The following is a 14,433-nucleotide window of genomic DNA, read 5'->3' on the forward strand; positions in this document are numbered from 1 at the left end:
AAATGCTAATTGTAAATGATATATACTGTAAGTCTCTGTTTATATAATCTTTTAAAATGGAAAACTTCAGTTGTTTATGTAATGACAATATTTAATTTTAGTAAAAATTGGAGGGGATTAATGTATATGAAGTTGGTGTGGTAGCTACCTAGGGGAAAAAAAAGAATCAAGATTATGCAAATCCATGATAGGAAAGTTTCCCATATACCTGTATTATTTATTTTAATGAAATCATACTATAGTGAAAAAAATCAAAATATTTTATATTTAATTTCAGTGACCATTTTAGAAAAGTTTATAGGGTTTTACTAAAATTTGATTACTAATACTTCAAAATGTTGGCATATTTTAACCTAACTCTCATCTTTCATTTCCTTAGGGTCCACTTTCATTTGCAATACTCACATAATCCCAGTGAAAAACCAAGAGGGCGTGGCTATGATGTTCATCATTAATTTTGAATATGTGACAGATGAGGAAAATGTTGCTTCCCCAGAGAGAGTAAACCCAATATTACCAATCAAAACTGTCAACCGTAAGTAAAAGTAACATGTACATAATGTTTGCTATATTGTTATTGAAATAAGTTTAATACATTATTTGCATATTTCAATTCTTAAAATACATTTACACTTTAAGTAAAATAATATTCTGTGCAAAAAGCCATAGCTGACGTTACACTTTCATTCCTTACAGAATCAATCAGCTGCTTTCAGAGCCACCTGACTTGCATGTAACATAGTAAATTCAGCCACTCTCCTACTGATGGATGTTTAGGTTGTTGCCAAACTTTGGCTATTACAAATAATGCCAGAATACATTGTGCATGTATATTTTCATGTATGTATCTGTATATTTTGGAAATAAAGCATCTTCAGAGTTGGTTCTACAAATGAGATTCCTGAGTCAAACTTTAGATGCATATGTAATTTTTTATATGCTGCCAAACTGCCCTCCTTATGGTTTGAACTATGTTATATTCTCATAAGCAATATATCAGACCTTTGCCCCAAAGTAATACTAACAGAGTGACCCAGCCTTCCTGATTTGTGTCATACTAGGTTAGTAGTATCTGAATTAGTTTTAGTTTACATTTCTGTTATTTTGAATAAGCTTCATATAGTTAAGCACTATAGACCATTTTTTTTCTGTCAACTGTCCCTTTCTTATATGTACTTTCAACTGGTTTTTTGTTGTTCTTTCAAATTTAAAAATAAATTGCAAATCACTTCTTCAGCAAACAACTATTGTTTTTTTTTAATCTTTTTCCTGCTTTTTCCATGCAAAGCCTTTTTTGCAATTTGGCTAAATTTATCAACCTTTTACCGTGTTGATTCTGAATTTTTGAATTACATTAGAAAAGCTTTAACTACACCAAGTCTGTAAATTTATTTTTAATTTAGAAATTGTATGATTTTATATGTTAGGATCTCTGATGCATTTAAGTTTAGCTTGGTTTATAGTACAAGGTATAAATTTTATTCAGGATTTTTTATCAATGGCAGTCCACCTTTTCATTGATTAGTAAGTCTATCTTTTCACTAGTAATTTGAGATGCCACCTTTATCCCATATTCCTGTGTACTTTAATATGTTCCTCAATTTTATTCTGTTTTATTGGTCTATTTTTTCCTTCAGGATCACAGTTTTTTTGTTTCAGATTTTATTTATTTATTTATAGAGAAAGGAAGGGAGGGAGAAAGTGAGGGAGAGAAACATCAGTGTGTGATTCCCTCTTGAGCAGCCCCTACTGGGGACCTGGCCCACAGCCCAAGCCATGTGCCCTGATTGGGAATTGAAACAGCGACCCTTTGGTTCACAGTCCACCACTGAATCCACTGAGTCACATCAGCCAGGTCAGGATCACACATTTTTTAAAAAAGATTTTATTTATTTATCTTTAAGAGGAAGGGAAGGAGAGAGGGAGAGAAATATCAATGTATGGTTGCCTCTTGTGCATTCCCTGTTGGGAATAAGCCTGCAACCCACTCGTGTGCCCTGACTGGGAATTGAACCATGATCCTTTGGTTCGCAGGCCTGTGCTCAACCCATTGAGCTACACCAGCCAGGGTAGGGTCACACATTTTTAAATATGCCATTAATATCTAATATGAAATGTTCTTTTTTATTTTAATTTTCAGGGATTTGGAGTTATTTCTTGCCTGACATTTTATATGAACTTTAGAAACAAAATATTTAGATAGAAAAAGTCCCTATAGTATTCTCATTTATTCTTATTAGATTCACATTAATTTTATAAATTAATATTAAATTAAAATCTTTATGATGTTGAGTCATTCTATGCAAACTTGTATATTTTATAGATTTTCATTTTAAAGTCTAATTTTGGGGTGTTATTTGGAAGTATTTTCAAATTTTATTTCAAAATCAATTTAAGTTTGAAAATTATTTCTAGTTCATTTTGCTACTAGATATTTAACTTTTTGTTGTTGCTGCTGTTATAAATAGAATCTTCTATTTTATATTTTTAAGGCTACTAATTTTTTGAGTAGTTTCATACTATCTTAGTGAAATTTCTTAGTTTGCAGTAGCTTATACATTGACTCTCATGAGTTTTTCAAGTATCACATCATGTCAAATAGAAATTGCTTTACGCTTTGCTTTAAAATTCTTATACATCTAATAGGTGTCTTTTGTCTAATTCCACTGTCTATTACCTCCAATGTATCATTTAAAAGATGTTGTTGGTGAGCATCATGCCTTATTTCTAATTTTTGTGTTCATATCACCAGTGTTCCCAAATAATGGAAATGATGTCATGTAGGCTGAGTTGAATGTATTTTATAATTTTAAGTAAGTTTCTACTGAGTTATTTTAATTAAGAATAGTGTTGAAATTTTAAAGTTGCCTTTTGGCATCTGTAGAATAAGTGCACTATTCTCTTTTCTAATTTTTATGGTAAATTTTATTAATGGGACTTACTAATTTGAAATTACCCTTTCAACTCTGGAAGGAACCACATTTGGACATGAGGTATTTCATTTTATGATGTGTTGTAGAATTAATTTATCTAAAGCTAAATTATAATTTTTGCACCATTATTCATTAGGGATTCTGTAATTTTTTGTGTGTATGTTAAATTTCATCAGATACTGGTACCAATATTATAAGTCCTTCAAAAATAATGTGGAGTTTCTTCTCTATTTTTCTGTGCTACTAAACTACTTAAATACTTTGGGTATTATCTACCTTTAAAAGTTAGGTGTGATACCTCTGCAAAATGATCTAGGCCTGGTATTTATTTGTGGAGTAGTTTTTTGACAAATTTCTTTTTTTTTCCTCCAGAGGTTGGTCTAGTCAAATTATTCAGCTCAACAAGTATCAGTTTTGCTAAATTTTATTTTCTATAAATTATTTCATATAGATTTTTAAAATTTATTTTAACAGAATTATGCAAAGTGGTCTTTTATGATAATTTTAAGATTTCCTCTCTTCCTATATTTGTTTCTTTTGTGACATTTATTGATTCTTTTATTTTTTGTTTCCTCTATCTAAAAGTTTTTATTAGTGCATTTCTTTCCCAAGGAACTAATTTTTACTAGTTTATTAATTCTATTAGTTCTCAAACTCATAAATTTTCTTCTATTTTTATTGTTTTTTATCAACTTAATTTGTTGCTCTTTTCTTGCACTGACTTATTTTCATCCTTTCAATTTGTTTTTTGATGTATGACCATAGGCTTGATATTTTTCTATAAGCACTGGGTAAGATATACCTTATAAATTCAGACATGTAGTATTTTTATTATCTTTTTTCTAAAAGATGTTTAAACTTTGTTTTCTTAGTTTTTCATTCAAGAATTGTTCTGTAGAGAGAATTTTTAAAAATATTTTATTTATTTATCTTTAGAGGGGAAGGGAAGGAGAGAGGAAGAGAAACATCAATGTATGGTTGCTTCTAATGCATCCCCTGCTGGGAACTTGCCCCTGCCGGGAACTGGCCTGCAATCCAGGCATGTGCCCTGACTGGGAATCGAACCGGGATCGTGTGGTTCGCAGGCCCACACTCAATCCACTGAGCTACACCAGCCAGGCCTATAACTAATATGTTTTTAATAGTGATATGTTCTCTGTTAAGTATGTTATGTTTTTGCTATTTTTCTTAGCTATTTTTCACAGTGCATGTTTTGCTTGTTTTGCCTTCTGTCTTTTCATTTTAATTTTTAGCAACATTTATATTTTTTCTAGTGGTTATATCTTTATTTATAAAAATTTATATGGTGGCCTTCATAATTTCTGCTTCCTCTCATGTATTTTCATTCCTAACTATAAGCAAGGATAAAATTAGCTTGTATTTCTTTTTCTCTCCTCTTTTCACCATGTGATTTTATTCAATAATATGATCTTAGTGCTTATCTTTGCACTCTGAAGTACACCTAGCCTTCTACCATTTAGTTTGTCAATTTTAATTATACAGTTTGAGTGCTTCCTAGCACCAAAAAGACATTTGAAGAGTTTATTTTTTTTCTTCTCTCATTTTGATTGGTTGTGGTGGTTTTAGCTTATCAAGTTTGTAATGTTTACATACTTATCTCTCATTTTTTATTGTTTTAAATTTCTAATGAAATGTACGCAATACTCAACACTACTCTTTTTGCAAAGGTTTTCCTAAATATAAGGAAGAACACCAAAACATTTATTTATTTATTTATTTATTTATTTAAAAATTGTATATTTATTCTTATGTGTTTAAACTTCTGTCACCTTCAAAGTACCCTCTATTTGATGCAATACACCTATCAGAAAATTTTTCCACTGCTCAAAACAGTTTTTGAACTTGTCAATTTTGATGCCTTTTAGTGCTTCTGCCATCTTTTGTTTGACATCTTCCGCATTGGCAAAGCATTTCCTTTTGAGGAGCTTTTTCTTCTGGAGAAACAAAAAAACATATGATTCAGGGCAAGATTAGGTGAAAGGGCAGGTGGAGCACAGGAGTCATGCCATTTTTGATCAAAAACTGCTGAACACTAAAGTCAGTGTGGGCAGCTGTTCTCATAAATCACCCATCATGAAATGGGCAAATGGGTTGAAAGAATCTTCCAAAAAAACTCACTGAAGCCAAATACAGCCTCTTGCAATAACACCAGCTGTTACACGGATACAGATAGGTTTCTAGAACAATCACCTAGCAGGGGAAGCCTGTACTACAAGAGGCCTGCTATCCAGAAGATAATTCCAGTTTGGGGGTTCATCGCTACTTGTATAACTTTTGGATTAAGTTTATTCTTTTCAGGAAATGTTCATGGGTAAAATATTTTCAGAGTTCTTTCACATTCAACACTATTTTCTGTAACCTTTGCCCTTGAAGAACACTTAGGTAGATATATTTGGCTCACATGTTACTGCCCTGTGAATCTTTCAGATATTGTTCCACTCTTTTCTTGCTTCAGATGTTGCTAATGTAAAGTCTTTTGATAGTCCTTTGTGATTTTATATATTTCTCAGAGTCTCAGAAAATATTAGAAATTAACTAGTAATAGTAGAATTTAATACACTTCAATCAAACCAAGAGAGACTTTTAAAGTCTAAAATTGTTATTAGCATATGTCTTGATCTGATTATTCAGATAATAATCAGTTTTCCAACTCAGTTTTCCCAGATACAATACATACATCTTTTATTTCAGGAAATGTATTTATAACTTTAAATAATTAAAGGTACATTAATATTTTACTTCAATATAATATAACGTATATTATATAAAGTATATAAAATATAATATTAAATTATACATGAATATTATTTATTTTTGCTTTTCTTCAGGGAATCAGATAATATATATGTTGGACCTTCTTTACCTGTTTTTCATATCCTTTTTCCTCTTTTTATTTCTGTTTTATTTTCTTGGCTTCCATCATTTTCAGCCTTTATTTCTTGTGGGGAGCTCATAATGTGGTCTTAAATTTTTAGGTGACTTTCGTATTTTTTTCCTGAATTTATCCTATATATATATTTTTACTTCTCCCTTTGCATTTTTGTTTGTTCAGTTTTTACTGTTTTTAAATTCCTGATTTGTAATCTACTTCATTTATTCAAGTTGGTGGTTTAAATAAACTTAAATTCATTTTTGTGTGCTATATTTATCTTCTGTTTCATAATACAATTTTAGCATAATTTTCTCTACAAAATGTGTTTTATTTCCACCTTCTGTGTTTTATCCTATGATATCTTTGTACAACTATTAGAATTTACTTGTTTATATCTATTTATGCTGGACTAGCATTAACAAGAAATCTGGTTAGGGGCAGAAAAAGTTTCTTATGTGAGTGTTTTCTTAATTTTTTAGTTGGAAGGCTATTTATACATTATAAGGAGTTGGATGTTTTGTTTTGTTTTGTTGTTTTTTGCTTGTCCTTTAAAACACAGTGTACCTTGGTACTTGTCGTTAAATCATTCAGTAACTCACATGAGTACCAAAACCAACAACTACAGAACAATGAAACATTTTCTCTTGCAGGACAGCGTTTCAAGTGTGATGAGTCTCAAGCAAGTGCTGAAACACTTTCTTTTTTTTCTCATCAAAATGGGATGAGTAAATGATTTGACAAGTTCTAAAGATGACAAGTACTGAGGTACATCTGTATATGGCAGTATCTGGTTTTTTTTGGGGGGGGGGGCTTTGTCTTCTGATTCTTCTATTTCCTCTTGTATCAGCAAAGGGACCAGTAAAGGGATGTTCTATTCAGCTGTGTCCTTGTTTCCCTCTCTCCAAGGGACAATTCCACCTTTGAAGTTCCTCCACCTCTCCAAGAAGTAGTGCTTTTCTGAGTCTGCTCTCTGGGGGTTTTCAAAGCACTTCCTATTGTCTTTCTACCAACCAGTGCTCTGTTCATTCAGGTCACTAAGCTGCTTTCAGTACGTTTTACTCAGAGTGCAGCCCTCATATTCTAAGGGTAAACTCTGTGTATCTTCCATCACTCCAAGGAGACTTTTGTATTCCACTTTTTTCACTTAGTTTCTGCCTAACTCTACTGCAGTGTGCTCCATTCTGCTGAATTTGGGTATTTATTTCCACACCTGTGTGGAAATTCAAGTTTGTAATGTTTCTTTCTCCAATAATTCTTTAGGCACAGTTTATGAGCATTTTTATTCAACTCCCTATTGCTCTCTTTGATTTTTAGGGGGATTGATGAGGAAGTTGGAATTTACATATCTGTCATTGTCTGTGAGAAGGTGAAAGCCTTATTACAAACTTTGATATGTCAAAAAAGAAACTGTTATATTGTATATAAATTCAGATTGCAAAATATATATGAAATTTAAAAACAACAGTCTCAAAATCCTATGTTATAAACCTTACTATACTACTAAATCAAATATACACCAGATGAGCATTTTTTCAGTATCAGTTACTTCCTTAGGTATGTGTAAATGTCAGCACAGTATTCTGTTAAAGCCGTATTGGGACAGATATTTTAATATGATGCCAATATTCTGAATAGTCTCACAGTTGGGGAAAATTCTCTATCAAAATCATTAATTTGTAAGTCTCTTTAGTAACACATATAGAAACAAACTGATGTATTATTAAGAAACTATTGTGATACCAAAGTTTCATTCTTTTAAGTTGCTGACAGTTATGAGTTTGTGTTTTTTCTAACAAATTCAGGCATCATTGAATGATTCCTGAGAATATATTTTAGGTAATGTCAGCCTGTATTTAGATCATAATGTCAATAAGATCATTTGTCTGGGAAATACCTAGTTTAGTTTCTTCACTGTCTTCACACAGTCTTCATTTTTTCCATAGGATAGTTATATTGTATGGTTTGTCAAATTGGATGGAAGTGAAAAAGAGAAAGTCGTATCAGGAGTATCTATAGTAACCTCCCAGGATATACTACATAATCTATGCTACTTTATACTGTGCTTAAAATAGCAGCTCATGCGCAAGCGATAGAAAATTCAGCAGAGATCATTTCTTATATTGTGAACATGAATGGTTTCCCTACACTGCAGCTGTCATTCATACAGCGAATCATTGAAAAGAGTACAAATATGCAGATAAAATTGTTTCCAGAACATTACAAAGGCCCGTTATTTACAACCAGTATATTGGGTTTAGATTATACCCTTCTATCATTACACACTAAATTTCCCTTTACTTGGTGTCAGTTTTTGATGAGTTGATTGCTAGATCAAGCAGAAAAAGTGAGAGACAAATTATGCTTCCTAATTTCCAATACTATACAATTTCTACTTTGTATTATGTCTAATCTTCGGCAAACTCCTGCTAACTTTTTCTTCGAGTATAACTTGTTATAACTATAAAATTATGTTATTGACTATTTACAACATTGTTGTTCCCAGAGTAGCCTCTCTAACAAGCATACAAAAAAAAAGAAAGTCAAATGTTGAGACATCTTTTTTTTTGCAGAAATATCTTACCTTCAACATACTTATTGTATTATCTAAATAAACAGTGTGTATGTGCTCGTGTGCCCCCAAGTGGTGGGGTTTAAGTGAGGGTAATAGGGACAAGGCAACCAAGAAGGTGTGAGTTTCTGTACATTTAAATCCTTCTCTTGAATTGTAGACAAAATACAGGAAAAACTTTGAAGTGATGACACAAGAAACACAAATAAAATGAACTGTTAAATTTAGAATACTAAGTAAGAGTAAAGGAGGTAAACACACAATAGAAAAGATGGATCATAAAAAGCCATTATGATAAATGAGGCTGAGTAAATTCAGGGACCAAAAGATTTGCTTTCTAGTTAATGAAGTGGTGGCTCATTTTTCAATCCATATATTTAGTTTCAGGGTTAGGAACTCTACACAAGAAAAGCGAACCACTTTCTCTTGGAAAAACTAATTTTTAACAAACTGATTCTGTGTCAATGATATAGGACCAGCAGCAGATAGATGACTCATGTACCTTGGAATGAAGCAAGTACAAGAAAAAGGATTACTTTTGACAGGCATATCTATCAAACTGATAAACACTACACAACTGAGGCAACAAATTTCTATGTAATAAACATATGTACCAAATAAAAGATATAATTAAATGTTTTATCTCATTAATAGATTCTATAAAAACATTGCAATCTAAAAAAATGACAATGACATACACTAAAAAAGAAAAGTGTACTTTTCTTACCAACAAGAAGGAGGAAACATCTAAAGGCAATAATAGCAATGGAAAAATTAGTTCTCCCTTTTTTTTGCTCTAATGTATCTTTTGCTATCAAATATTTACACAATGTGGAATATAACCAAATTATGTGTTCTTCTAGCTTACACTATTAATTTCAAAAATAAGAAAAAAATTAATTGTCAAATTTAAGAAAAGACTGCTTTTATTATTTTAAATAAAGTACTTTTTAAGTTTCATTTTAAGTTATTTACAAGTATATTTGACCTTTAACCTTTTGACCTTTTGACTTAATTTAACCCTTTAACCTTTTGACTTAATTTGACTTAATTTGACCATTAACCTTTTGTATTTCTTCTCTTTTATAGCAGAAATTGAGAATCATCAGTCTGGTTTACATACTTACAAAAAAATACACATATTTTAATTTGTTAAAAATCTCTTAAGAGAAATTGAGAAAACTTTTTTTATTTGTTTGTTTGTTTGTTAGTATGCTCATTAGATTCCACATGTAAGTGAAATCACATACTATTTGTCTTTCTCTGACTGTCTTATTTTACTTAGCATGATTCTCTCCAGGTCCATCCATACCATTGCAAACGTTAAGAGCTCCTTCTGTTTTAAAGTATTCCACTGTGTAAATGTACCAAAACTTTTTTACCCACTCATCTACTGATGGGCACTTGGGCTACTTCTAAATCTTGGCTAATGTAAATAACACTGAAATGAGCATAGGGGTCCATATATTCTTTCAAATTTGTGTTTTGGGTTTCTTTGGCTATGTTCCCAGAAGTGGAATCACTGGGTCGTAAGGCAGTTCCATTTTTAATTTTTTGAGGTAACTCCATACTGTTTTCCACAGAAAAACTTATTTTAAATAAAAAATTATTAATTGAACAATATACTTCCAAAGAGAAAGTGAGTGCATTCTCTGTTTTAAATTGTTCAGCTCTGGTTCATAGCAGGTACCCCCAACATTTTGCAAATAGTAAGTACCTAATATATATTTGTAAAATATATAAAGAAATAAATATTATTATTACATTGAATAATTAAGCTCTTTTCCCTGTTGAATCAGCATTCACCAGATTGTCTATGTCAGTGACTCTCCAAGTGTGAGACCATCAGCACCACCCTGCAACATGTTTGAGATACGGGTTCTTGGGTCTTACACCAGAAGAACTGATGGAGAAACACAGAAATTCAACAATCCATATTTTAACAAACTCTTTGGGTCATTCTGATGCCCACTAAATTTTGGAAACTACTGGTCTAAGTTAATTAATATTTATATAAAACTATAAAGATAAATTTTAAATGGAACTAAATGTAAGAATTTAATAAAATAAATTTTTATAGTTTCTTACTCTTACAGTAATTTTAAAAAAGGAACTTTTTATTTAACCTTATTAAGTTACTGTAATTATCTTCCATTATCTTTGAAAGAAATAAAATTATACTCCCCAAATCAAGGCAGAATTTTACTTTCATTCTTACCAAAATAACAGTTTGAATTACTCTAAAAGCTTTGGCTGAGGCTACATCTACACACACAAAATACAGTTGATAATTTAGGGAATTATCTAGGTAATATAAGCCCTTAAAAATGTATTTATGTGCTTTGGACTCAATATTATAAATACTTGACATAAAATACATATTTTCCTGAATAGCTGCATACTCCCTCAAATTTGTATCTCAATTTTCAGACCTCACTAAGGAACAAAGAAATTTTCTGTATAGCTGGTTTATATATGGGCATTCACAGTGTTTTTATTATTCTCCAGTGGAGCTGAAAGTCATCCTTTAATTCAATGATGAGGAGCCTCTATAGTAATATAGAGTTTCCCTCAACAAAAATTACCTAGAAACTATTTACTATTTAATGAATTTAATTAAAATTTTTACAACATAGCCAATGTTTTCTATTCTGTGTTTGGAAGTTTCCTCTTTTTAAAGATAAATTTGATTTAGAAAAAAGACCCATAATGTGGTTGCTAATGGAAAAGTTTAGTCATAGGCTACAATTAACTTTATATCATTTTCCCTAGGATTTGAGCAAAATTATATTTCTAAAATCAAAAATCCCTCCTGGTTGGAAAGAAGTATGCATTATCCCTTCACTAACCATGAAAGTTAATGATCACTTAAACCAGTAAATCCACACCAGAGTCCCTACTTGGATACCACTTGGAAGATTTTGCTATTTAACAACCCTAAATAAGGCATGGTCCCTACTCACACATCTGGGTAACTGGCATTTGTGCCATTTGTATTTAGAATATTCCATGAATAGAGTCCTTATCAATATTATAACCACTTGGTCATCCTATGTCAGTCTAGGTAAAGATGTTATTTTTTTTCACACAACTTAAATAGATTGTTCAACTTGGCATTTGGAAAAGGAAGAAAATTAATTGAAGAGAAACAAAATAACAGTTTGGGTAAATCATTGATTTATTAAGCAGTTATCACATAGAAACCTAATTTTATGTATGTATACATGTATATCTTTAAACATATATATATATATACAGTAAAATATGTATACATATAAATATATAAAATGTTTGTATGTGTATGTATACATATGTGCATCTGAATAACGTGTGGGTGGGTGGGTGTGTATGTGTGTGTGTATATATATTATATATATTAAATATATAATTATATATTATTATATTTATATAATAATATATAAATATATTATATATTATAATTATAATTATATATTATAATATATAATTATATATTATAATATATAATATATAATTATAATTATATTATATATTATAATATATAATATATATTATATTTATATATATATAATTATATATATATAATATGACCTGGCCAGGTTGGAAGCGGTGCCTCTCAGACATTTGTGAGCCTGTCCCAGAGGTTCACTGCTGGTGCAGCTCCTGCACTTGATCTCACACATGCTGCAGCCTTGACTCGCCGACTGCCACACTGGTGTGCTGTGCGCTATTGGATCAGGTCCCACATTGCTTCAAGATCACAGTCCGGTCCTATTCCTACTGCCTTATTGTAAGATCTTGCCTTTTCTCTGCTCTCAGCCTTGGAAATACCCCACAAGTCTGCATCTTCCAAGGCATTACTCACCACATCTGCTTCTTCGAAGAGTCCCATGTGTAGCTTCAGGCTCACTAGGCCGGTGTACTCCCCGGTAGTCCTGTGCTGTCACTGATACCAGAACCAACTTGCTCCGTTTGTCACCCATGACTCAGGTTAGCTAATCCAGCACTGGGTGCACATGGAACGATACTTTTTCCCAGTCTACTGCTGTCTGCGGCCTTCTTTGACAGTGGTCAAAGTTGCTCTGGCAACCCGTGGACAACAGCGTATACCTCCTTATATAGTTGGGAGTAGGAAGGACTCTGCCTTCCGGGTTCCTCCACAATACTTTTCTCCCTAAAAAGAAAAGGCAGACATGTTGAGTATATTCCCTGTTTCTCCCATGAAATTTGAAATGGCATTCTCTCTGACTCAGAAATTAGAGTTGTGTTTCTTTTCACACCTGAAACTCTTTTGCTGGAGAAAAAAATCACAATGATTTTAAGGCTTCCAGTAAGTGTCAGACTTTTGAATACCCTGATTTCAGAAAGGTAGATTGACACTTATTCAAAAATCTTTGTTTTGTGTGATAATAGTTGATAGTAGACTTAATTTAGATCATTGTTTTGGGTTTTTTGTTGTTGTTGCTTTTTACCAAAAGCTGGCTGTCCTTCCCCTCTGCACTGTGCCATGCAGCCTGACACCTCCCTCAGTGCTGGAACCATGCTGCTGGAATGTCCTCTGATGAGGGCACATGGTTCTGCCCCTCACTGAGAATTGTCAAAGGCAGAGAACTGCCTTACCCAAGGATATGGCTCTTCCCATGGCCTGGCTCTGGCCAGTGACAGGTGGTGAAATGGTACAAAGTCCCGATACCCTGCTTTCAGTTTGTTGTAATTTTGAAGGGGTCTCCAGCTCCAGAGCTTTAGGAGGACCTGCTGAAGTGTCAGCTGCATTTGCATAACGGTTTCCATTTGCTCAGTCCTGCCTTTCCCCCTTCCTGATAGGCATGCCTTCTGAGAACACCCATGAAATGTTCTGCACAGTCTGTTTCCAAGGTTCCGAGTGCAGACATTTCTTCCCACCCCTCATTCTTTGTAAAGGTCAATGTCCCCACTTACGGCCTTTATAACACCCTCCGCTTCACCTGCTGCCACACACATGCGCACACAAACAAGCCCTCTCCTTACCCCACTGTCCTCTTTGACCTACATGACTGCTTGAACTTGAGTTTCTCTCTAGTTTTAAGTCCTTAATTCAATTAAACTGAAACGAGCAAAAGTAAAATGCCTTAATTTACATTAAACTGGCTTTTAGTTATTGGATAACCTAAGTTCTAAGAGTTTTTAGAAATGATGAGAAATTGAACTGAGGGAATGATTGTAAATTTATAGTTATGAGGAAATTCAGTGATTAGGAACATACATGAAAGATTTTTCAAAAATATTTGTATTTCTGTGAGAAATATTGTTTCTAACATTCCTAGGTATATTCCTACTAGAAAAATTATTTAAAGTCAAATTGGCACAATAGTTTCTGTCAGACTCTGGTAGAATGAGAACCAGCTTTCAAAGGAGGGAGATGGAGACAGAGACAGAGAAAGTTCAGATTGATGAGATCTTCTCAATTTAGAGAAGTTTAGCAAAACCATTTTATAAAGTCTCATTACTCTGAGAGAGAGGGTAGAAATGTAGTTCATTATAATTTTTGAGAATTGTGATTAGCACAATGATATAAGCAAAGTCAAAAGTGGAAGTAATATTAGGAGTCAACTAATCCCAGGGGATTCTAAGGGAGGTTTATGGAAGGGTTTGGGTTTGGGATAGGGAGTTTATTATTCAAACTGTGAGATAATAAGTGAAATTGCCTGTATGCCTTTATCTACATTTATTTAGAGGAGTTATGATTCTCATTATGTTCTCAAGTGGGTATTTATGGTCCAAGTAAACAGCAAATTTTGGGTACACTGAAATTAAATCATGGAAACTACTGTTTTATTCTGACTTTACCCTGATTTCCTATTTGATCATGGGCCAAGTAGTTCACATCTTTTCACACTTGGTTAAAGTCATAATTCAAGGCATAACTCAGAAACAAAGACAAAGAGAATATCAATGTGTCTTCTTGGTTGAGAAGTAAAAAGCTCTTAGTTCAATATGACACAGGAGACATGAAGATGCAGCTTCCAAATTGATGTTCATCAGCTTTACAAAAGTGACATGTCCAGAGAAAGACATTGTCA

The 14,433-nt window shown here is 32.5% G+C and overlaps 1 protein-coding gene across 1 annotated transcript in view; it reads left to right on the top strand.

Moving 5' to 3' along the window:
• Nucleotides 1–384: 384 nt before the first annotated feature.
• KCNH7 (potassium voltage-gated channel subfamily H member 7) overlaps nucleotides 385–14,433 on the top strand; it is a 166,461-nt gene continuing 152,412 nt past the window's right edge. The window contains exon 1 of the mRNA XM_037044579.1: nucleotides 385–535. Coding sequence (XP_036900474.1) covers nucleotides 439–535 — 97 coding nt within the window. The 5' untranslated portion in view covers nucleotides 385–438. The remainder of the gene's footprint in view (nucleotides 536–14,433) is intronic.

The sequence above is a fragment of the Sturnira hondurensis genome, unplaced genomic scaffold, assembly GCF_014824575.4.
Source record: "Sturnira hondurensis isolate 20B ecotype Veracruz unplaced genomic scaffold, ASM1482457v3 Scaffold0004136, whole genome shotgun sequence".
Classification (NCBI taxonomy): Eukaryota; Metazoa; Chordata; class Mammalia; order Chiroptera; family Phyllostomidae; genus Sturnira; species Sturnira hondurensis.